This window comes from Tyto alba, unplaced genomic scaffold (assembly GCF_018691265.1).
Source record: "Tyto alba isolate M040663 unplaced genomic scaffold, T.alba_DEE_v4.0 Super-Scaffold_10, whole genome shotgun sequence".
Classification (NCBI taxonomy): domain Eukaryota; kingdom Metazoa; phylum Chordata; class Aves; order Strigiformes; family Tytonidae; genus Tyto; species Tyto alba.
In genome coordinates, this window is record NW_024881262.1 from 18,122,707 (window position 1) to 18,148,811 (window position 26,105).

The window sequence follows — 26,105 nt, forward strand, 5'->3', positions numbered from 1 at the left end:
CCACAAAGGAACTTTTGACACTGTTAGCTTCTTTCATAAAACCTTCTCTCCTTTAAATTGGAGGAGATGCATACTCTTTTATTTGAAAGGTAGTCAACAATACCTGGTGGGGTTTGAACACAGAACTGCTAATAGTTATTTTCCAGTTCCTCCCTCAGTGACAGAAACCCTAGATTTCTTTTGAACTCTGTCCTCTTCCTTCCACTTTCCCCAACTCAGTGGAACAAATATCACAACTGAACTACTGAATTTGCAAGAATAAGAAAGAACATCTCTATGCCATATACACTATGTCAACAGCTAAGTAGAAGAAGAAAATTCTAAGCCAAAAGTCAGAGAACTTTCATTTAAAAAATAAAAGAACCTAAAATAACCCAGATTATCCACTCAGAAATCTCAGGTAAACTGAAGTCCATGCGGCATATGGAAAATAAAACTGATTCTAGAATATTCCACAGAATACATAATATTCCCACATTTAATACTGCCCAAATTATTTTTTGTGTGCTTACTGCCAAAATGTCTCTACATAGCAGATACTGGTTCTATCATCTTCCATCAACTTTTTTCCAGCTTTCCCATTCTAAATTAGAGCAAACATATACCACGTTTCTGAAATGAACATCTTGCTGTCTACCACACTGAGCTTCCAGCACTATGTTATGGCTGACAGTTCCATAGCACTAGGAACCCTGCAAGGTTTACTTTACCCAGGCCTTTCTTCTCTCCTAGGGTCAGAGATCTGAGCCGTTGGATTGAGGATCCATCTCCTTTTCTCCCAAATTTACACATTCTACATGAACACCAGGGGAATCTATTTGGAGTATATTACTTCAATAATTACAAATCCTATCAATTTTAGGGAAGAGAATAATGAAAGTTAAACTTACCTTCAAAAACCTTAGAAATGAGTGAAAAATGCTGACCTTATCTATGTATTTTAAAAGCATAGATCAAATCTCTACAAAATGTTTCTTACTGTGAATAACAAAGATCAAGGGCACGTTTAACAATATGACCCCATTTCAAACCAGCTAAATGAATATTAAGAAAAAAAAAGGGAGGGGGAAAAGGAAGCAAGCATCCATAAGAATTTTATTAGCATGTTGAGGCTATCTACATTTCAGAAAATGTGAAAACTTTTTAAATAAATATATATTAGCAAGTTTATGCCAGCTGCAATTAAATATGGTCTGTTCCACTCAACTTTTCAAACGCTACTTGATTTGTGTAGTACTCCCACATTCATGTACATTTTTTCGAGAACTAGTGGGCAAAGGAAAGCGTTTTAAGAAAACAAGATGGATATCCATAATACTGTAACCAGCAGCAAAACAAAAAAACAGCTAAGATCAAAACACAGAGCAGATGTTTTCCAAAAATCCAAGTAATTTTTACCCACTTTGAATGTCAAAGCACAAACTGCATTTGAGTTTATATCTGGAATAGACTTTCTAGAATATTTAGAGTGGTCAGATGGAAGAATCGGAAGAAGACTGAGACAACCTGCAGTTGGACTAGACAATCTGTAGGTCCCTTCCAACTGAACTATTCAATTATATTCTATCCTAACTGAATAAGGTCTGATTTTCAACAGGTAAGAGAAAATACTATTCAGATGTTTTGAAAATCTGTCTTTATGTAAAGCAATGACATGACCTCCTATATATCCAACAGCTGCATGCTAAACTTACACCTCATAGATGATTAATCCTGTAAAATAACATTGGGGTTTTGGGGTTTTTTTGAGAATTCTATTCACATTCACCTCTTAGGAAAGTAGACAGGATTCCCCCTACCCAGAGGGACTTCCAAGTTACTAGAAAAATAAAACCACTGCCAAGTTCAAGACTTTTTCCCTGAGGCAAATCTAAAAAAAAAAAACCAAAACATTAAAACCTAATAAATTGTTTATCACAGCAACAAAGCTAAAAGATTCTCAAGAACACTGTTCCCTTTTCTTCCTCAAACCAAACAGAATTGCTACAACTCATGAGCCATCTCATTTTTACACGTTACTGGAACAATCCTGTCAGAAGAACTTGAACCGCAGACCAAAATACAACTCCAAAGTGCAAGTTACTTGATGCTGAATGCAGAAAATATTTCAAAATAAGATACATGAGCACAGCACAAGTACCTCGTTTTGAAACTTTAATCATTCCATGTCACATAATTAGATATCATTTCAGAGAACACCAAAACTGACTAAAAAAATGATCCAGTAGTTTCCTAAATCATTCACCTGTCTCAAGTACATAGCTCATCTTGAAAAGATTTTAGACATCAAAGTACTGTTAAGACATTTCCCAAACAGTTGCTTCAAGTCTTCTGACAGTTTTAAGTATCATAAGGAGCAATACAACCAATTTTAGAAATGTAGAACATACGTTATTCTCTAATCAAGCTGAAAGGCACAACTGTCTCACAAAAATTTGACAGATGCTAACCTCTATCTGCTACAGGTCCACATAAACTTCTACCATTAATGCATTTATCTATATTTAATTTTAAAAATGTAAATGTACAATTTAAGTTACCTGAACCTCTGAATTAGAATCAACAGGTTGAAGCATAAACCAGTTCTCTTTTCCTGTGTAGTTGCATAAATCTTCTTTTTTGATTGACACTTTCCCTAGGGGAGAACAGGGAGAGATAGGCATAAATCTCACTTCCATATGAACAGGACAAATATTTAGATAGATCTGAAGTTTAATTTTTGTTCAAACCCTCTTAGGTTTTTTTTTTGTTAAGATTATGCTGCTCTATGAAAAGCCTATGGAAACAAGGAACATGAAGCACAAGTAAATAAAAAAAATGGTTTAAATAAAGCCAAATTAAATTAAGTATAATGTGCTATCTTGGATATCACTAATAACAAGATTCCGTAAAATAAAGAACACACTTGTGGCTGGAAATAACTTATGGATTTGAAAGAACCGTAACGGTGTTGAAGAATGTTTAAATAGGAAACTGAAAGTAGATGCCTTTTACTCTCCTGATTGCCATTTGGAAAGCTGTTATTATACCAAATTATCTGGCATCCTGGTGCAAATTATTTCCTTCCTCAATTTAAGTAATGTGATGCCTTCTTCCACAGCAGACTGTTAGAGCTTTATAGCAACTATATCCAAATAGCAGCTGCTCTGCTGAGAGGGGCAGGGTGGAGGGTGGGTGGGAATACACCTCCAGTAATTTTTCACCTAAGTTACATAAAACATTTTTCAGCAACTTATAAGACATGAAGTTACAGGTTGTACCAACAGAGAAAAAAAAATTATCTTCAAATGGTTTTAAGAATTATTCCACAATTGCAATTACTGTGTAATTATCCCAGAATTCATTCTTCAAAGACCTACAGATAGTGACAATTATTCAAATATTCCAATGAAACAGAAGTGGAGAAAAAACAAATAGACTTTAAAAAAAAAAAACCAAACATATTGAGACATAATTAGAAGACTATGAAATGCCCTATTTGCCTAAAAAATAAATGTTTCAGTTTAATCAATAAAGCAAGGAAACAAAATCCTGATTTTCAAGCTTTAAAAGAACATATAGATTAAGTGCACTAGACACTATGTTTTTAAAAATGCATCACTTGAATAATTGTATCATTAATAATACAGATGACACCGAAAATAACTAAATGTTACGCAAGATGTAGACAGTATCCCAGAACCTACCTATACGCAGATCTTTTTGTAAAACACTTTTATCATAAATGTAGAAGGACAACCACTGGAATGTTCTTGGAATCTCAAAGTAAAACTCTTCCCCAAAATAAGGGCTGAAAAGGAAGACTGAAAGTTAAAGCAGAAGAACACTTTATGTAATTTATACAGAAGACAAACACTAAAATTTTTACTGCAGTCCCAGACCTTGGCCCTTAGTACTATACTTATCTATCATTAAATCCATCCACAACTATTTCATTACAAAAACATACAATAAAGCTGCAAGAGAAAACTTAATGAGAATGCCTTACATATGTTCAAAAAAAACTAAAAAAAAAAATGAGTGCACACACAGAAAGTACTGTCTCCTCTGTGATTTAAATCCTATTTTTCTGTCTTTAAATTATTCTAGTTGGTTCTCTACCCAACCCAAACGACTTCGAGACACAAGTTCTACGTTTCTCTTTTTTCATTCAGTACACAAATTACATTAAAACACAATTTAGGAATTACTTCACTAACTGACATTTGTTTAGCTCTAACTTCTGCGTAAAATTTAATGCTCAAAGATTCAGACCTATAAAAAGAAGTCATAAGCATTAGCAACTATAAAACACTATAGTGAAAAAGAGAAATGTTTATCTCAAATACATGTTCTCTGCATGCTGAAATGGTCATCACATTTCTCCATCTAATGAAGTCCAATATAACGTTTACAGTTCACCCTACTTAACTTCCATTTGCAGAGCCTTCTATGTAAAAAGACTCTGGGTTCCTCTGTGTTAGACATGTCACACAATGTGTTGTCATCTCTACTCTTACACTTCCATTAAAATTAAGGAGTACTTATTGATGCAATCACAGCCAGTAGTCAGAATGTTACATTTCAAGACTGAACAAAACCTGTTAGCTTTGTCACTACAAGTTGTGAATTCTGAAGATGAAGTGCATCCACATAAATAACCCTGCTAATTTGGAACTACTAGATTCTTAAAGACTTAAAATACTTTCCATTACAATGTATTAACATCACCAAGCAAAGGTATGCAGCTTCATGAAACTAATTTCAGCCTATTCTTTCTTTCTACAGACAAGTACTGGGATAACAGTCATACCAAATCCAGAAACAAAGTGGGTTTTTTTCTTTCCCAGTAAAGTACCTTTCTGACACTGTACTGCTACAATACTTTAATAAACTAATACAAATATGCTCATGTTTGGAACAATCAGTTCATAGCATTACCTACCCAAAAAGATACCAGGAAGAACAGAGTATCATCCCTACTCTCTTCCCTCAAATAATTACAGGAAAAAAACATCAAATGCTAAAGGACCAATGGTTCATTAAATAAGTCAAAAATAAGAGAAGTGCTGGTAACTAACTTAATAAGGAAGTAAGGAAGAAACACAGCTGAAAAAATTGGCATTCCAAATTCCTAGAACTAATCTTTAGAAATAAGAGCTTTAACTGCAGGTATCCATTAGGAGAAATTTCACAGGTGAAAATTTTCTTTTTGTTAAAACACTGACCTTATACCATAGGCTTCAAAGGAGACAAATCAGTATTAGTCTTTGCACTACACTGAGAAAAAATTTAACAGTTCTCAGGTGAAAAATATGCTTATACTTTTTCAGCTCCCCTTCTCCTTCCCCCCTGCCCTCCCCTTAATTTTCAAAGCCAACAAATTCAGCTTTGATTTCAATGGCTGGGTTCTTCCTGTCAGCACCACCACTAAAGGTATAAATTCATGAACATTACCTTTAGCAGCAGTGCAGCCCTAAGCAGCCTCAATTTCCTTATTACCTTGGCTGCTCATTTTAATTGTACTGACACAATAACTCAGACCAAAAAAGATAAAACAAAGGCTTATTTTAAACTTGGGTCAATTCCATGATGTGGCTCCCCTAACAGCTACACAAATATTAGTTGCACCAGTACAAAGACTTATTAGAGCAGAAAGAGTAAGCAGTGAGTGAACTAGCAGGCACTGGTATCAACAGAAAGTGCTACAACTCTGCTTCAGTCAGGACACTAAACTACCATCTACAATATCAACTACTGCGTATCACTAAGTGTTAAGTCCCTATTCTTGCTGGATCTATATAACGCTATGCACCCAAGTTTAGCCAGATAATTAGTCTGGGATGGAGACTATTAGTAGAGACTTCCAAAAACCTATTTAGCAGCCATATCCTACAGCTAAAGAGAGCAAACTTCACAACTATATTTCTTGGCCCACCTTCCACCCCACCAAGAATGAACAGCCACTAACAATCATTATTTTGACTTCAACATTACATGAAGTCTCAGATTTGTCAAGAAAGAGCAGGTCAATAGTATCAGCATAAGGTAATGCATTGTTTTATTCACGGTGACAAGTTTTTTCCTTTCCTAGATTAACACCACTGTCTTCCAAATCAGTTGTTGATTATTTTTTAGTAAGGTATGAGGCAGAGAAAAAAATTAAGGTGGAGAATAAAAAGGATTAGTAAAGAAATTCTTATGTGGATACACAACTGGCTGAAGGGGTACAATAGGTTATACCAATGAGGAATAATTAAAATGGAGAACTTACTCAACTTGTTCCTCAGGGATTCAGTCAGTTTAGTACTTTAATTTGTGACTTTGATGCAAGAACTTTAAAGACTGTGACAGATACAAAATTAGAAGACAGTGCTAATTCAGAGACCAGACTGTCATACAGGAAGAACTGGATTACAGTAATACAAGAGATTAAACTTAAATGTGCCACATATGCGTTTGCTCTTCCTTTCCTTGCTACATTAAACTGGCAGCTCCATGCGGAAACTGACCCATGTCTCTGGACCTGCCATTTGATAAAAACTACACTTATATCAACAAGAGAATACATTTTTGCTATAACCTTGCATTCACACAAAGTTCAGTTTGAAAAGAAACAATTTATTTTGAATAAAAAATGCAACACACATGTACCACAACCCCTCCCATCCTCAACTCCTCATATTTGACCATAGATATTTGAGGAGGCTCACAGATGTTCTTTAAACTTTACAAAGGAAGAAAACTTTGTTTTTTCAGAACCCACAGAAATCCCACACCACATCAAGAAATATTTTTTGAGTCATTAGTCAAAATATCCTTCTTTCACTTCAGTATTATTTCATGTTTTTTCTGACTTTGAAAAGTCATTTGCTTCATATTTGCACTCTAACCGTAGTCCCAGTGCTGGTGGAAGCCCAAACCTATTTGCACGTTTAAAAAAAAAAAAACAAACACAACATTTCTTCCTTAGTTTTATTATCACAGTAGTCAACGATCATTTTCATTCTTATGATAATTACTTCCACAGACATTTAACTAGCAGATATTCGTAGAATGCAATTTATATTATAGCTAATACAAATTTACAACCCAGATTACAGTGCCAAAACCAGACTGAATTGCATGTGTAAGAAAAAGCAAGACTATTATAGAACAAAACCATTAAATTCCAAGTTGCATTTATGACTAAAATTATACTGTACTACACCTTACTAAAAAACAATTTATAAAGTTTTCAGACTAGTAAGAGATCAGAGCTTTCATCTTCCCTTCCAGTACCTCTAGGTTAGTACAGTATTTTAGCACAGGGTGGTATAATTAAGTTTCTGGAACAAGCATCAGCCTTCAAAACTACATACACACTAGTAATCAAGCATAAGTATCCAACTGGTCACTGCTATATAGAGGATGACTTATTTTACTACATTTTATCAGTTTGTATAGAACCCTACTTATGCTGTGAGTCCAACAACGCAGCCATAAATAAGAGGATAAAGGCGCTCCCTATGTAGTTAGTGGAGACAGAAAAGCAAAGTGATTCAGAACACTAACTCCTAATAAAATGTTCTCAACTTAGAAATATTAATTTCATATCACTTGAAATATTCTCAGTTTGAGGGGGAGAGAGTGTGTGCATCATGTCAGACCCATACCCCCCCACACAGCTGTTGTTTTATTATAGTGAGATTTTTCTTCCCTTCTTCTGTAAAGTACTAATGGCATTGTTTTCATTTATCAAGTTTCAGTCAAACTTCAGTACTACTTACAAAAATTTGATGGCTCTAAGGCAATTATTTTATCAAATGTTTTACTATGCAGTTAATATTTCTTTTCTTATCAAGTGATTCAAGTATATAAATTTAGTAATTCCTAAATGGAATATAGTAAGAATGTCCGCAAAAATATTAAATGTAACCAGTCTTGTTGCTAAGCACAGTAGTTACTTTCAGGGTTTCAATTATTAACATGTCAGAAATCAGGCAGCAAAGTCTTTCTTTTTAAAAGAGACATTGGGTTCCCTTTTATCCAAACTGCTGTCTATTTGAAGGGGAGATTTTAAGTTTCTGCTTTATCAGTACAGTCTCTAACATTCTTCCCTGAAGAATTACTCAGTTGAGTTCGGTTTGGTAATCAATCTCAATTGCAGCCAGTTAAATTCAGAAAATTTTTTCAATCTGACTATAGCAGTTACAGATCAGGAAGATGAGGAAAGTATTTGTCCCTGATTGCATGTATGTGGTGTTTTCTTCTCATGCAAAAGCATAAGGAGGCTTTAAAATTATGTTTTGAAGAAGTAAAATTCCCTATTTAAATTTGCCACGTAAGCAGTATACTGTTCCTCACCTGGAAACATCTAGTGAGATGGCTCAAAGAATGAAAACTATCAATAAAACCACGGGAAGCAACAAGAAATAGAAAAAATGTCAAGAGCTTTAACCGGCTTTCTGGGGTTTACAAGGAAGGTTTAATGTCTCCTCCAGATAACATACTGTCACTCAGACATTCTGAACCCCACAGCTGCAACAATGCTTTAGTATGGGTCAACAGTGAACTTCAGATTTTTAAGACAAAGTGCCTACACTTCTACAGCTATGTTATCATGACTTTTTTGTTTGATTGCTTTTAAGGCTCTACGACAGTAGCAAAATCTACAAATACAGCTGAGGGAGGCAAAGCAAGCCATTCTGTGTGAGCACAGATTACAGTTCCCAAAACAAGAATTTCAGGAGAGAATGAGGCCTGTTCAGGGGGACATCCCACAGCACACAAAACTCTAACACATGGAGAAGTTACAGTTCCTTCATTCTAGAAACAGGTTTTACAAGACAGATACTAAAAGCAGAATTCCAATACAGACCAACTGCATGTCAGAAGTAGGAAATGATATGGAGAACAAGTATCAAGCAGATTTCTTCCCCTTGAAATCAACCTGGCAAGAAAAAGGATGTTATACTGCCCAGTGGAACAGAATAAAGTAATAGTGAAGTATGTTAAGTATGCCTCATTTTAAAAGCACTGTACTACTCACAAACCTCAATTTTGTCTTCTTTCAATTACTCCCAAGACTTACATATTCCTGTAACATTTCTGAGTAGCTGCCACAAGTCAGCTCTCACTTTAAAAATGTATAATCAAAAGCACATGCACACAGAAACATATCTTGGTTTTATTCAAACTGAGGCAGTCTTGCTTATCATCTCCATTTAAAAAAATCAAGCTTACCTTAAAGATTTTTCAACCACCTGTGTACGAAAAACTTCTTCTTGGTCCAAGTTTATGGTACAGAAAAAGTCTCTCATTTTGTTGGGTACTAAGTGTTTGGCATCATCTGTAAATAAAAAAAATACTGTAAGTATTGAGGGGGAAAACCCCACAAAATATTAGGCACGAGAATTTTACAGTTTTAATTGTGTCCAAAATTCACTTTTCCATTCAGTTAGCATGCATTTCCATATTCATTCTCAAGTCATAAGATCCAGCAATGTACAGATATTGCTACATCTAGCTTCAGGTGGAATGAGAGTTGACGGGAAGAGGATGGCACACTGACTCATAAACACCAACCACTTCCTGCAGCACCTGCACTTTCCCTTGAGAGGTCTTGTCTTGGGCTTGACCCTGCATAGCTTACTACATCCAAGAAGCTTGCAGCCTGAGGTGATAAGGCATTAGGTCATAAGACCAAGACATGATCTGGCTAAGCTGTTGCTCACTTGGTATTCTCTCCATAAATACTTTGGCTAAAGGAAGCTGATTAGTAAGAATTTACCCATCAAATCTTTATTTCCTTTTCTGCAATGGACAGCTGATTTTTAATTTTTTTTTTATTTTTTCCTTATTGACTGGTCTAGTAGAAAGGGGAAAATCACCTACTGATTAAATGCAACATGGGTCATAACAAGTAGAAAAGGAAGTTTCTAATGAGACGGGATGATTGTTAACACAGGAGTACGAAGATTTTCTGGGTATTAAGTCTAGGCCACTACAATAAGACACGCTGGACATCAGGCAGCCCTTTTCAGAAATGGTTATTTCTAAAGAAATACAACTAAAACCAGTTCCCAGTGCTCAAACTGGAAACCTCTTCCAAAAATCTGAATGCTGCAGATATCTGCATTTATTTACAGCAACACCATCCTTTAGCTTAAACAGTTATGTCCCCTGGATGTTTCCTTCCCCTCTGAACATCTTCGAAGACAGCAAACAGACCCTTTTCATCTTTTATTCTGCTAAAAGAAACAAGACAAGCCTTTCTCATATGAGAGGTTCCTAACAGGCAAATAGCCACTCTCTGCCCCTGTTCCACTTTAATTGTTATCTTAAACACAGGCAACCAGGATTGTACTCTGCGTTAGATCTTAACCACAACCCTTACAGTAGCACTCATTCTTATCCGATACTGGAAATACCTCTCCCAACGAAATGGAGAATCGACGTTATCTAAACTTTATAAAAGTTATTAAAAAGTAATAGGATGAAAACTACATCAAAGTTTTAATTACTTATGTCTGACTAACATATCACCTCCATAGCCTGAAGTTAGATTTGAAGTGTCATACATATGTTCCTTTTTTAAGAACTGCAAATATGAAGCACCGTGGAATAATGTTACATCTTAACAGCGTTAAGATGTAAAATCAGAATTTTCTTGTCTCTCTCCCTGCCCCCCCCCCTTTTTTTTGTTAAATAGATTATTACAGTCTTGAATGTTACGGAAGTAATGCCTGGCATTGGAAAGGCTACCACAACTGTATCTGAGCAGAGAATGTGACAGTTTAACAAGAAAAGGTACTGAACTTCATGCATGATGTTTTCCATGTCAGGGATACATACACTGATGGAAAGCATGAACAAACACTTCCACAGTTAAAACTTGTGCTCTCAGAAGCATTAATGAGCTTTTCACCAACTTGGATGTGGGAGAGGAGGAAGTATACATATTATTTTTAAACACCATATTTAATGTTGACAGATTGAGAGACATGAACAAAACCAGCTTTTAATGCCAGACTCCAAAAAGAGACTCAACTCAAAAATACCCTTAAGTGAGATATTACAGAAGAACCAAGAAAAACATGAAAGATTGAACATTGCCTTAAAAAAAAAAAAAAGCTATTTTAATACAGCATATTAAAGAAAATATAAAAATAAATTCATGAGAGGCTAGCAATCCCCAGAAAGCTTCTGATACTGTAGTTTGAAATTATTAAGCATGAACTGTATGTGTCCCTTGTTCCTGATAAGAATCTTTATTTTTTAGTTAATACTCTGTAGCTTTACCATCCTATTTTTACATGAAATATTTAAGATGTAACAGTACTTAACCAGAACTGTAAAGGCACTGTACTGTGGACTTCGAAAGGAAATTACATTTCTTATAGTTTTGTATTTTTTTAAAAGAGTAAAAATTAAATAATTATACATAATTCACAATTTATATGTGTACTATACAGCAGTCTTTCAGTATTAAAAGAAACTTTCTACCCAAGGGAATAGAAGAAATAGAAGTTTTGATTTTCTAATGAGATAAAAACCTTTATTTTGTAGCCCACATGTTTAGCGTTAAAGCATGGACAAATTTAGTGAAGTTTTTGGGAGGCATAGGGGGATGATTCTCAGTTCTGAGTTAAAAATAACCTCAGAGCACTCATCCGGTCAAGTACAGAGCATGAGATTTCACATCTTTCCAAACACCTTTAAACATCTATAGTTGTGGGAGACTTTGCAGCCGTGGTCCTATTTTTCCAAGAAGCTTATTTTCGGGGAGGGCAGAAACCAGCACAAGTCTTTGACTGATTGCATTGTCTTACTTTTTCCTCAAAAATCTAAAGCTGTAATGGTTACATAAAAATCAAGTATGAACAACACCAGATATTTGCTTGAATGTTTCGATTTTCAGTACATTCATCAACTATGTAATCTGCAATTCTGAAGTCTGCATACGTTTCACTGTTCAAAGGATGCAAAGGAAAAAAGGTAAAAAGTGAGAGAAATATATTGAGGAAGTGTACACCAGTGTTTTCCAAAGGTTTGTTTAGAAAGTGTAGGTAGGATGAATGGTTAGTCAGAAACACCAAATAATGTTGTTTCGAGAAGAAGAGAGAAATTAAATCAATTTTAGACCTAACTGTGGAACTACACTTCAAGCTTCTTCACAAAGGCTGTTGTTTAAAACTACATAGTGTGATACTTAAACCTGCAGTTCAAATGGTGAAACGTGCAAGTGATGACACAGCAGCAATAACAAACATCAATTCACCAGTTTTGGCCACCAGACTAACTTAAACCAGAAATTATTTTCCCATGACACATTTAATAGTCGTTCTATAGGCAAACCATGAAATGCACCACTAAAATAATAAGCATCAACTTTTTTACTGTTAAAAAACAGGAGTTCACAATTGCAATTAGTTACCTGACTTTTAAACTAACTTTCTTTATTGCTACTCAGCTATCTTGGGAAAAGAACAAAAAAAAAAAAAATAATAGCAATTAAAAAGCAAAAGAAAACAAAAACCTCACAAACCACAGTTTGGCCAATTATGCATACAGGCTTGGATTTTAAAATATTTAGAAAATATTGTTTAGGTTCTCTATATAAATATCTTGTAAAACCTCACTTCATAATATTAGATCAAACCTAAACAAAATGGAAAAACTGCAGTGTCAATAAAAACTCAAGTGTTAGAGCAATAGGAAATCAGGGGTACAACATCTAATAAATTCAAACTCTCCACACTACTTACAATATTATGAGTTAGTAATAACAGCAACGGAGCCACCTACCGAATTCAACAGTTCTGTCAAGCTCTCTTGCCTGCACATCATTTATTAAATGTAGACACTACATGAAAACATGAAGTTAAAGCTTGTTCACTGTTAACAGGGCATCAGAAACTACACAAAAGCAGAAGGTGAGATAGATAAATGCTATTCACAATAACCCCTATTAACTGAAAGGGCGCAATTAGCATACATCCTGTGACAGAGATCCAGAACAAAGAAATTCAAAAGATGTTTAGGTACGCAAACTCCAAAGTATTTACTTCACATGATTAAACATATTATATAGCAACAATTAAATCCACTCCAAGAGTGCAACATAATCTAAGATAACCACACCGTGTTAACAACTCAGTGCAAGAAGTCTAAAAAAGAACACGTCCTGACTTTTGTCAAATGGACTCTGGGAGACGACAGAGACATTTTCCACTAAAACAGGTTTCAGTAAACACACCAAGAATCAAAGTAACTAAAACACTTACCGCCTAAAAATGTACCCCTGTATGCCATAAAATGAAAACAGAAGCTAGTTATACAGCTTAAAACACTGCACCATGAGATATGCCTAAAACTACATTATATACACATACCTTTGTAAAGCGCTTCTCTCATGATGCATAAAATAGAGCCACCAATACAAAACAGTCATCATGAAGACAAGACAGACCCTCAGTGGATTTCTGGTGGAAGCCTGCTAAAGTATAATACCACATTTTCAAAAAATACTATGGGGTCTTGAACTGGTAAGACCAGTTCATCCTGCTTCTTGAAAACCAGAGGCAGGAGACTGGCTGCAAACACTGGCATCCCACAAAACCGAGAGAGTACCAGAGACTGAAAATGTGTCCCTACTCTAGTTTTTTTTTTACTTCTAGGTATATAACAGCTACTTAAGCCACCTTTAAGTATATGCCTCAATTCTAAATCTCTCCTGATGATTTGTATAACATCACTAACTTTAAATTTTACCATCTATTTGTGTATTGTAAAACAACAGTATAAATATGAACTTAGTGCAGACGGTGTTTTCTATACATGTAGAATTACATAGAACTGACATTACTTCGTTAAAACTACCACACTCCCTCATGCAATACATCCAGAATGAGTCAGTGTCAAGTCTTGTAGTAGTTTAAATGCCAACAAAGCTTAGGAACCAAAACATTCCACTTCTAAGAAACACGTTACAAGGAATTCTTACAGATTATGAACATCAGTTTTCCAAAGTGAGGTCTGCTACTGCTAATCCCTCCAGATCAAGGGAGATTACAGTATTACATTTATTATTGTTCATTCAGTGGGTTTTCCCCTAAAAAACACGTTAGTAAAATACTAGCAAGAAGTGTAAATAAAACAGTATTTGCTGTGTAAAGAAGCCAAAAGAGCAACGCGGGATTAGAGGGTTTACAAGCTTCCACAGCATATCTGACTCTTACCTTTTGTTTTTTAAACAGTGGTTTTGTTTTGTTAGAAGAAACAAGTAGCTTTACAAAGTGATCTTCACACTGTTTCAAGACACACCTTTTACTGCAGCTATTACTTCCCCTCATTTTCCAAATGGGGTCCTACAGTTCTTATGGGTCCATCTTTGGCAACCAAGTTTTTACACATTCCCTAGGAAGCAGGTTGTAGTCCTCAGTTTACCATTACTTTTGCCAGGTATCATAACTTTGAATGTTCAGTTACATCTGCAGGGTCAATCCAGAACAAATAAATGGGACAATAAAACTAGTTTCCCCATAAGTCTTGAGACATTTTTGTTTGTCTTTAAATGCTTAATGGAAAAATTTATCAGGTTCGAGTATCACAAAATGTAAAACTCCTTCAATGTTCTAACGTCCAGTGTTGACAAAAACCTTATGATAAAAGTTAGGAAGCAGAACAGTGTCGATAAATAGGTCAGCTTCACTAATTAACGCATCAGTCCCAAAACTAACAGTATTCTTTCTTAAAGGCAAGCTGGCATGTGTTATTTCTGTGTTCAGAAATTTCGTGTGTTCAGCCTTGTCTACTCAACAGGCAGTCACTATCACTAACACACTAGATCAAGATGACCTTCAGCTATACTTCATGCAGTCTCCTATTTTAACGACCTATTTACTGAAGACATATTCAAGCCTATACTGCACAACGATACTTCAGTAAATACAACTCCATTCCTCCACCAAACTTAATCCTTCAAAAGATTTTTCCCAACCGGTTCTCAATCCCAGCGCCTTGCCCAATACAACTTGTTTCGCTTCATTCTCAAAAAAGCCGATCGACTGCGTGAGAAAGGAAATAAATGGGCTGTATCTGAATTGTATGAATGTATTCTGATACCCCTTCAGGAAGCCGCTGCACATCCTGTTTCTCCTACTCGCTTTGAAGTCCTCCCGAGCCGCACCACACTATCTGTTTTCCTCCCCGGCCCCTCCTCCCCAGCTCATCCTTTGGTTTCCCACGTTACTGAATGTATAGGTATTTTTAGTCAGCACTTCCTAACCACCAAAATAAAGTCACCGGCCTCTCTCCCTCTCACTCGCACACACGTTACACAAAGAAACAGAAGCATTAATGACCGTTTCCAGAACAACCCTCTACCACCAACTTCCTGCACATCAATAATTTCGCAATTTCTGCTTGACAAACAGACTCCGATGCCCGAGGTCTGGACGGGAGGGGGCATTTCTGCTCGCCCGCTCACTCAAGGAAGCCTCCGGAGCAAAGCCCGCGCCAGCCGCGCCGGGCCCGCAGCGGCCCCGCCGCATCCCCCCCTCTCCCCTCCACCTCCCTGCCCGCCCCACCCTCGCTCCCGCCGCCGGGCTCCGGGGACGCGCAGACCCCGGCCCGCCCCCGCCCGCACGTGCGGGCCGCGCCCGCCATAAAGCCCCTGCTCGCCGCCGCGCAGCGCGGCCCGGGCCCCCGCAGCCCCCCCGCCGCCTGGCCCACGGGGCACCTCCGTGAGGGGCTGCTGCCCGCCCTCCCCCCCTAGCGCCGCGCCGCCTCACGGCCCCGCGCGCCACGGCCTCAGCCGCCCCGCCGCAGGGAAGGAGCGGGAGCGGCGGCCCGCGCCGCGGAGCCCGGGCAGCAACGGGCGCCTGAGCGCGGAGTCCCCACCTCGGCCGCCGCCGCACTTACAGATCTTCCCGCGGAGGTTCTGCAGCACCCGCACCTCGTCGCCGACGCCGTCGCCGGCCGCCATCGCGCCAGCAGCGCCGCCTGCGCAGTGCCGCGCGCCGCGGGGGGAAGGGAGCAGCCCGGCCCCGCGAGCCGCCCCACCCCCGCCGGCCGCCGCCCTCGGGGGGCACCAGAGACCGAGCGGGGCGGGGGGCGGCGGCGCGCATGCGCGCGGGGGCCTGGCTCCCAGCAGGCCCTTGCGCGGCGGGCCCTGGCCAGGGTGGGCCGCGCCGCTCCAGGTCCGTGTCCTGAGCGCCTCGGTCTTTCCTGTCCCGCTCACGGGGGCAGAGGGGCCCTAGTTGCGACGCACGCTAAAGGCTGGCATTTACCGTATTAATCGCATTAAACGGCTGAAACGAGTGACGGAGCTGGTTGCTTCGGCTTCCTGCATGCTGAGCGCCAGTCTCTCTGACGAGCACCTGATGGCCTCTGTTCAGTCTTCTCTGCTCCCACTTCTATTTGCCTGTTTGGCCGCGTAAGAAGTGCCATAAAACAAGTAGGAAGTGGTTCAGCTTCCAGTGCCGCCTGCAAGCTGGAATGCGCGGGCTTTGCTCACTGGAGTCCCAAGACTCCTGAAGGTGTTGGCAAACTACAGATAATGTCCTGCCGCAGCCCGCCTTCATCAAAATATAAGGGGCCTTTGCATCACGTTCCACACCAATGTTTCTTGAAGATACAGGTGCTAATCTGAAACTCTGCGATCTTGTTTGCATCTGGTGTTCGCCCCTCTCTCACATCGCTGGTGGGTGTCTTTCTTAGGTCTGCGTAATCATCCCAGCCGGCCGCTGCAGGAGGCATGTCCAATTTGGTGACACGCTGAGGATACAGCAGCTTCCAGGCCCTGTAAGCGCAGAGACTGGTTACAGCCTTTAGTGGCTGATGAATCCTAAAATGGAGGTAATTCATTGGGCTAAAGCTGTTTCAGAAAACAGTAAAGGTCTAGGATTTTTCACTTTGCACCTAGAAAGCCCCCTTCAGTCTGTCCTGTTAAAGTGGAGTTTGGAAAGCTCCAGGCCAGCATCTGTCCTTTGTCTCTACTTGAAGTCATCTGCTGTGGTGCTCTGACCATTTTATATTTTTCCTGCACAAATCTTGCCATTATGATGATACAGCATTGAGCCACATCATCTGACAGTCGGGCACTACTGTGCCTCATTCCTTGGTGGCTTTTCCTGCATCCAACTTCTCCCCTACTGCCCCTTCCCCCCACACCACGCCATGGCTGGGGGAGGACAGGAGTGTGTTTAAAGGTGGCAAGCAGGGGGGGTTGGTAGGGAATAAGCTGCTTCATCACATCAGTAACGAGTGTATTTGTATGCATGCAAAACCCAAATCTGCACAAAGACGCAAGTTTGCATAAACTAAATTATAGCCTGTTAGAAATTGAGAGGTTCCTCTGCAGTACAAATTGAGGATTTGATTATCTACAGTTGGCTATCTGAGTTGGCTGCCCTGTCTGACCGCTGGCTGGTGAGCTGAGGCTAACCTGGGCAGAGTCAGAGCTTTGATCTGAGAAACACAGCAGGGTATAACTGTGAGAATGAAGATGTATGCTTAAACTGTGGGTTGCAACATTTTAAAAGCTAGATTGTGTGACTCTAGTTCTCCCATACTCTCAAAAGTTATGATTAGTTGGAGTTTACTGTTTAATTTAGCATCAGCTTCCTTCGAAGCACAGACCTCCTATCGGCATTATCAGTGCAACTTTAATTGTCTAGTACCCGACACTCCATTTTATTTTGAAAGTGTCTTGTTTTAATCTAACATACTATATTCAGAATACTGTTTCAACTGCATAATGTTTATTTTTGGCCTCTCTCAAAGTTACGTTTTAGGAGCAGCTGTATGACAGCTCTGTTCAGCTATGGAGATAGTTAAAACACTGGTGTGCTAACTTACAAATTTAGGGGAAAGACATCTTCATTTAACAGTGAGGATGTAAGTAGGGGGATCTTTGCTCTTGTGAGATAACCTTTTATGTCAGCTAAGGTTTAAACTGTCAGTGATAATTGCTCTATTAAGGAAGTTTAGAACAAATACACGGCATGATGACAATTAATGGCTTCATATGCTTCTGCCTGTAGTTTAGCTGTGTCATCTAATTTCACAGAAGACAGCAATATCATTCAGTACATTTGTTCTAATTTTGGTTATGTCATAAATGAGGACTGGCTAACATTTTATTTAGATGCACAAACTCTGAGATGATCCACCTATATTTTTAATCAGCATTTGAAGTAGAGAAAAATGTATGTTACGTGTAGCAATCTTCCAGATTTTTATTAGTTATACATCTCTCCCAAGGAGCATCCCAAAATGACCTGCATAATTTAGCTTAAATTTAATTTTTAATGCAAGTTACAGACTAGTGATACTTAGCTGAAGGAATACTTTGAATATGTGTAATTTATTTTGTATGTATCTTCCTATTTCCTTATGCAATTAGATATTTGCATTCTGAACTATGCTCCCTGACAGTAGTCCCAAAAGATTTGAAGTACAGTGTGTAAAATACACAGTCTATACTGCAAGGTTATTATCAGAATTGAAAAGAATTTTTAAAGTTTCAGGTCCTCAGAAAACATGTTCAAGATGTTGCAAAGTATCAAATGCAGTTCACCTGTCTTCCAAGTCCTTTAAGATACTGAGCAGGCAGATTCTGTTCACCTCAGCACTGTGTTCACCCTTAATGTTACAATGCCAGGAGATACCATCACTTCCCTTCAGCTCTGACGTGTTCTCAATTCACTGTTTTGACCTTAACGAAGAGAGTGTTTGGTAACTGTGTTGCTTAATCCTCTAACGAAATAACTATTAGAAGATACATATCTCTGAATCTTACAGATTATGTAAGTATTAACATAATTTAAAAAATGGAGAGACTTACAGAAAAATAGGAAGATGTTATTTTAATTAAGCAAAAACAGAGTTATAATCACTCTCTAAAAATAAAATTAGACTCTTTATCAATCCGTAACATCTGCATTTAATATTTTCTTCTAAACAAAAATACAGATGCAGTTATGTAGCAAATTACAGTCTTTGACAACGTACAGTATTTACTTTCTCTTACACTTACTTTAATTCTAATTTGGTCATTAAGACTTGACTCATTACTGCAACATATTACTTGTAGTAAAAGTGCCACAATTGAACTATAAACATGACATTGCCGTCTTAAAACTGCTTTGCTATAAACTGTAGAGAATATACAGAGTTACAAAGTCAATGTGTTTTTATCAAAATATACAAACCCCCCCAAACCTAACACAAGCTATCAATATTTTTCTTATGAACTATACAGTTATATAAAATATTTGTAAAATTATCTTTATAAATATTCTACCTTATTTGCTTTGGTCTATAATTATCATCATACAAGTCCACTTAAAAGATATCTTTGTGTACTTTCTTTGAAACATTGTACTTTTCTGTGTTTCTGCTTCTATTATCCTTACTTGAATGGAACCAAAGCTGCCATGAAACCAAAATATCTCAAGGGGTTCATAGCATTCACCAATGATAGAATAAATAAGTGGACTATATTATTACTTCAATCAATACTGTATTATCATTTCAATTGCAGTTTTATTGTACCCAAGCTATAGTTTCTTTTAAAATATGCAAGAAGACGAAGTAAGTAAACAAACTGTGTACCATATTTGCACATAGAATGAAGTTGAGGATCACTAACCTTTGTCCTGACTTGATTTTTTTAACACTTCACAGAGATGAACATACATGAGTAACTGGAAATGCAGATACAGTACAACAGAGCCCTATCATACAAAATGCAACTTGTAGACATACATCCTCTCTGACTTCTTTTAAATCTCTTCATCTCGGTTAAAATTAATCACTTTTTCACAAAATAATATTAATTGTAGTATTTTGATGATGTCTTTCAGAAGCCTGTTCTTCCAATCCTTACCAAACTGTGAAGCCATGAGGCTCACCATAACCCTTTGGTGCGGCAAGATGAGGGAGGCAGAAAGGCCAGCACTGCTTCCTTCCTCCAGCAACCCCTTCCAGGCCCCTCTCTGCCACAGGCCCCCAGTGCTGGGCCAAGGGACACTGCAACAATGCTTGCCTGGGGCCAGATGCTGGCGTGGTTAGGGGGATCACTGAGGAGGGACATACAAAGGTTAGATGTTGTATTTAAGGCATGGGGATGACGAGGAACCCCATAAACTGGCCGTATCCCTGTTTATAAAGAGCGAGTGCCTCAGGGATACATAGGGAAGCAAGAATCTGAGTATTTACCTACTCCTTACAAAATCAAAGTATTTACGGGGAACTGCTCTGTCATTTGTTGTCCTGGCATTATTTCAGGATGAGGAGGAAGACTGTCTAAGTCTCCTCTTCTTCTGCTGAGAATAATAATACTCCTAAAAGACAGGAGCTGCAGACCCACCAGGAGGTGGATGTTTATATACAGAATTTCTTTAAGCTAGGCTGTCTCATCAGAACAATTTTCTTTAGACAAATGCACCCGAATAGCTCTACCAGGCCACTGACATTGGAATCTATGCAGTTTGGAAGACTGGCTATTGTGAGTTCCACCAAATCTTTATTAAATGTCTCAGAGACATCATAAATCTGGAATACTTTCAACAAAAGCACTCAGACTTAATGGTTATTATGGTAACTACAAAACTGATTACGGAAAGGAAAAGAGGTTTAAACTCCTGAATATGTTTCATAAATGTTGAGTTACAGAAAAACACACCAGCACTCAACTGTACTTCAACATACCCAAGTTCATTAAACATTTCCCACTTTCACTTTAGAATACACTAGATTACAATTATTTTGTTTATAAACACATTTTGTTTAAAAAATGCAATATATAGTTTCTGCAGCAAAAATTCCTTTTACAGAGTACACTGTGAACCTACATATTTATTTTGCCTACAGCGATTCTGACTCAAAAACAGCACTGTAAAATAGTTCAGTGACTAGTTTCCTGTAATGCTGAGTAGAAGGGTTTTGGTTGGTCATATTTTTTTTCTTTCTCTCTCTATACATGTTAGAAGTGTATTGTGGCAAAAGTATTTTGGGTCTTTCACATTAAGTTTGTATTATTGCAAATACTGGTTTTTCTTTTCTGTGTTATTCTTCCTTCTTTTGCATATATTGACACCTATCTAGACGAACTATATTTGATCTGAGTAAATGATACTAATTTGAGTGGAGACGTTTCCCTGATCAATGCATCTATATTTTCTCTGATATATAGCCTTGGATTTTTCTTCTCTTTTGCACAGCTGTCACTCAGAGTATAACTTCTGGAGTTACATTTTGTATACTGTTTACTTCACTTCCTTCTGAGCCAAGGAAATGTGGATTTTCCAGAAGTTTAGTGCTTTCATTGCAAAACTGTTCTTTTCTATCTCGTGGACCTGGACTTTTGAATAGATGTTTCTTCTGGTGCATTCCCAGAGCAGCTGCTGTCTTGCAAATTTTGGGGCACTGAAAGCAAGCGTATCCTTTTCCATTATGGTCACGGACATGCCTTTGTTCATGGTTCCTCTTGGTAGAAAGATACAAGAAGCTTTGAAAGCAGAACTGACATTGGTAGCGTTTTTCTCCAGTATGAATTCTTTCATGTATTTTGAGTGTTTCATTTAAAGTGAACGCCTTATTACAGTATTGGCAGACAAAGTCTTTGACGCCCAGGTGAATACGTTCATGTTTCTGCAGATTTCCAAGAACTGAGAAACATTTACCACAGGTTTTACAAGTGTAGGGCTTTTCCCCAGTGTGACTCCTCATATGCATTTTTAGGGTGGATGGACTTTGAAATTGTTTTTGGCATAATTCACAAATGTAAGGCTTTGAAGTAGCTACATGCCAGTGTACGTGTTCTTGAACTTCTGCAGTGGAAGACTGATCTCTTTCACAGAGCTCACAATGAAGACTGGGCATTTCTCTGTTCTCTTCTTGACTGACTGCCTTTTCCTCAGGAGCATTCCGGAGTGCATACTCTCGACTGCATGTGTTGTGGCTTTCCATAACAGTGTTCTTGCTTCCGTGCTTTTTCCTCCATTTGGTCTTTTTCATTTTTCTTAGCTGTTTGGATTTCTTTTTTGGTTTGTAATTATAATAGGGTCTCCAGGGTTTATCACTGGAGTCCTGGTCACTTACGTCATCGCACATTTCTGTCAGCTCCACGCATTCTGAGCTATAGAGCCTAGATGGGCTTCTTTCCTTTATCTCCACTTCTGATTCCTCAGTTAGGTTGTCTTGTTTGGACTCATGTTTAGATTTTTGGCCCCTTTTACAAAACAGCTTAGATCCTAATATATGTCTTTTGACAATAGCCTCGTTACCAATTTTTACTGTTATTTGACAAAGAGGTGCAACATTGCTGTCAGTAGATGTTCCAGGTAAGGCAGGCTTTGCAATATACGTTTCAGTTTTACTCGATTCTTGGACAGTATTTGTTGTTTTGCCAGATGAACCTCCAGATCCTGTGACGTGTTGCGTATCCTCAGTTGTTTCTGCTCTGTTGTACAGCAGTGTTTTCTTTTTTTCCTTAATAGTTTTTGATTTTGTAATGCACTTCCCATAACTATCTGACCCATATTTACAGTCATCATTTACAGACTGACTGGGTAGATTATTTGAAGATTCTGTCTTACTGTTTTCTGCAGAAGCAACTGTTTTACTGTGCATTATTACTGATGATACTCTGCTGCTGTGCATTATAACAGAGGGTGCAGAACTGCTGTAACTGATGACAGAGGTTGAATTTTCACTCACATTAGTTAAAGGCACAGCTGAGGAATCACACTCCTGAGAACCAGAGTCATTTACAGTAGGGGAAACTCCTTTTTCAGCTGTGAAAAAGTCCCTTTGCAGGTCAGAATTTAAGATACCTACTCCCCAAGAGGAAGAATTCTGAGCATTTGTGGAAGATGCTGTATCATTACATGAAGATGTATCCAAGGCAAGAGTTCTGTTGTTTGCTATTATATTACTTTGAAAATTCAGCGGTGGTAGCTCAGAGCTTAGAGAACTTGGAATGAAACAGTTAGAAGAAGCAGTTTCGTTAACCTGGCTACTTGTTTGAATGTTTTCATATGAAGAATTTCGGTAGGACTTATACGGTAGTCGCCTGCATTTCATAGGTAAAAGTCGATAAAGTTTGTATGGGTACATACTTGGTTTTAAGCCTCCATTGGCTGTCTTTTTATTTACTGAGAGACGATGGTCAATTGCATGGAAAGACTTCTGATGATTTTTTAGTATATAGTAAGTCATGAAAGTTTCCAGACAGAAAATGCACTGATACCGTCTTTCTCCAGTGTGCCATATCTCATGCCTGGTCCGATACTCAGCTAATGCAAATACTTTATTGCAGTAGTGACAAGGATATGTTCTTCTCCAGGAATGCACGTTTGCATGTCTTCGAAGGCTAGACAGTGTTACATAACTACGCTTGCAAACAATGCAAGTATATAGTATCTGCCCATCAACAACTTTAACCAAATGATCTGTTTCTGGTAAAGTGCAGTTTGTGTTAGAGTAATCAGTGATGCTGTTTTCAGACAATAGAGACTCTGCGTTTGCAAATGAACTGCCATTCCTTCCGTCTGTAGCAGAATAGTTATCTGCAAAATTTTGTTCATTTCCATTGTGAACTGATAAGCTACTGGATCTCATGCAGACTTGTTCATGACTTTCTAGTATATTTAGATTTGCAAATTGTTTGCTGCAGTATTTGCATATGAAAGTTTCCTGATGCTCTGGATGGAGCTGGAGATGAGTACTGAGTAATGCCCTGTCATTGAATGATTGTGCACAACAGTTACAACTGTAGACAGGTGGAACGACAGTTGCGGTGGATCCAGATACATTAGCAGAATTGTTTTCCTCTTCTCTGGGTAAATGGAAATCTCCTGCTTTATTTTGAGGTTTTGGAAAAGAAATAATTGTCTGATCAGTAACTGTTTCATTTTGGGCTTCTGTAGTGGTTACTGTAGAGGCCGGTACTTTTGCTATAGCCAAACCAGTACCCTGGGGCTTAAAGGCTGTTTTAGGAGTACTACATGCTTGCTTTCCCGGCTGAGTGAGGGGTGTGGCTTGGAGATTTTCATAGTGGTCTTCACCCATCTTGTATGAAGGGCTGCTGTCCTGCTCAAGAAAAGGTGTTCCTTGAAAAGAATCTCCCCCAGAAGAAACTGCATAGGAATGTTCAGCCAGTGTACTGGCTGGCTCAGCATCCTTGCAAGCGTCGCTTCTGTCGAGGCTGATGTTGGGAGCTTGTATTGTCTCAGATACCTTTTTAAAGCTTGCCCTCAAATCAAGTGGAGAAAACAAACTGTTTTCCGTTTCAAAAATTGAGAATGCATTCGTAATTCGTGGTCCATTTGTCACAGCGGAGTCTTCATGTCTCTTTTCGTTTTTTTCCTCTTTGACAGTCCCTTTTTCATTAATACAGTATGCATAGGGGCAGGGGGAACTTGAAAAATTAATATCTGTAAGATCTTCTAGAAATGATATCCCCAGTTTTTTCCCTGCAGCTGCAAGGTCCGTTACAGTCTCCTGCCTCTTAACAACTACTGTGGAACTGTAGATGTAATTCAGTATTTCTGTAAACACTTCAGCTTTGAGATCATCTAACTCCAGCACATGACCTGAAATACAGATAGTACGACTCCAAAAAATGTTTTTAAAGTAAAGGCTTGAAGCTGCTAGCACATTACTATGGGCTTTAAATTTGGTATCTTCCACAATTATGGTGACATCACATAAAATACCCCGAATACGCTGTTCATTTAAAATGGAAAGTACAGTGTCACTGTGGAAGTCGTCCTTGAGATCCTTTGAATGGGACATGACTGTCATCTACGAGAAGAAAAAAAAAAACAGTAAATAGATTTAGAAAGCATTTTTCATTCGTTTCAAGTACAGATACAGTCTATAGTTCAATATTTATATATTTTTAAAATTGATTAGCTTTCAAATTATAAGAATGAGCAAAATTTTGTCACAGCCTTTTAAGTTGAAGTCATCTCAAGTTCACTCATGCCAACAATACTGAAGGTAATCTCTGTGCAGATCAGGGATGCAGGAACACCAGTAGCTCCTCAGCAGGAGGCAGACGCTCTTCTCTGTCCCCCTGTGGGTCCATCGCCCATTCCATGCCTTCCACGGGGGACCGCACCCACCAGCTTTCTGCTGCGCCAGCTGGTGCATCTGCTCAGGTTCACACTGACTGACTCACAGAGCCTTTGGGGTAATTCCCCCAGCATGTGGCTGAGGTATTCGGTGGACATGATGGGGAAGGCTGAATTGCTGTGGTTCTGTGGATACTGGGGACTTTGTTTTCTGGGGCTATTTGTCAGACAATGCCTTTACAACACAACTGCATCTGATCCCCTTATTAAGCTGATATTTAAAACAGGAATCAGATATCCCATGCAATAAAGTTTCAGTGACAGGATAAGGCTTTATAAACAAACTGATGCACAAGCAACACAAATTTTGTAAACAACAGTGGAATACGTACAACACTCTTTACATATAGAGAATATTATTTTTAAAATAGTGATTAAATTTTTTAAAATAGTTTACACTTATTTTAAAATGACTGAAAATTTATAATTGAATTTATAAATTCAGTGAATAAAAGAAGTAGAGAGTAATAGAATGTTTTTTCTTCAGTTACAGTTTATAGTGCTCACACTTCATTATTTGACAGTGTGTTCTTAAGTTCTACTAAATAATATTTAATTGCAATAGTAAATACCATTAAATAACTGTCAATTTATAATAATAAGGTTTAATGCTGACAAAAAAAGTTTAGATTAGCCAGACTGCTACTGTATGAATATACTGGTTTATTTGAGATAAAAGATGCAAAACATGAATGAAAAATAGACTGAAAAAATGGATGATTTTGACAGTAGGTATCTGGAGAAAAATCTGACTTAACCAGATGATGTTTTTGTTTTGTTCAAATTCAGATCTGTACCATATAATGAGTTTTGTTCCTTTTTTTCCATCTCTGAGTAGTGTTTTCTACTATTGCCCATTTATGACTTCAAGTCATGGAGAAACAGTCCTGCTGGCACTCACCAATCACTACAGTAAAAAAATCTGCATAGAGAAAAGACCTTTTTTCTTTCAACTTGTTGAATCAAAATGTACCTTTAAAGAAAATGACCAACTAC

At 38.2% G+C, this 26,105-nt stretch overlaps 2 protein-coding genes across 10 annotated transcripts in view; both read right to left on the bottom strand.

The window, feature by feature from the left end:
- The window catches only part of RASA2 (RAS p21 protein activator 2), a 48,987-nt gene extending 32,995 nt beyond the window's left edge, over positions 1–15,992 (bottom strand). Inside the window, exons 1-4 of one of the 2 annotated variants that reach the window (XM_042797246.1) lie at positions 15,886–15,992; positions 9,205–9,310; positions 3,687–3,790; positions 2,541–2,635 (exon numbers count right to left, since the gene is read on the bottom strand). In XM_042797246.1, coding sequence (XP_042653180.1) covers positions 2,541–2,635; positions 3,687–3,790; positions 9,205–9,310; positions 15,886–15,949 — 369 coding nt within the window. In that variant the 5' untranslated portion in view covers positions 15,950–15,992. Of the gene's footprint in view, positions 1–2,540; positions 2,636–3,686; positions 3,791–9,204; positions 9,311–15,864 lie in introns of both variants that reach the window. The other variant, XM_042797236.1, reaches the window with a different exon arrangement.
- Positions 15,993–18,818: 2,826 nt separating this feature from the next.
- The window catches only part of ZBTB38 (zinc finger and BTB domain containing 38), a 53,061-nt gene continuing 45,774 nt past the window's right edge, over positions 18,819–26,105 (bottom strand). For all 8 annotated transcript variants that reach the window (XM_033005388.2, XM_033005391.2, XM_033005387.2 and 5 more), the window contains one exon: positions 18,819–24,777. In XM_033005388.2, the coding sequence (XP_032861279.1) occupies positions 21,199–24,777 (3,579 nt within the window). In that variant the 3' untranslated portion in view covers positions 18,819–21,198. The remainder of the gene's footprint in view (positions 24,778–26,105) is intronic.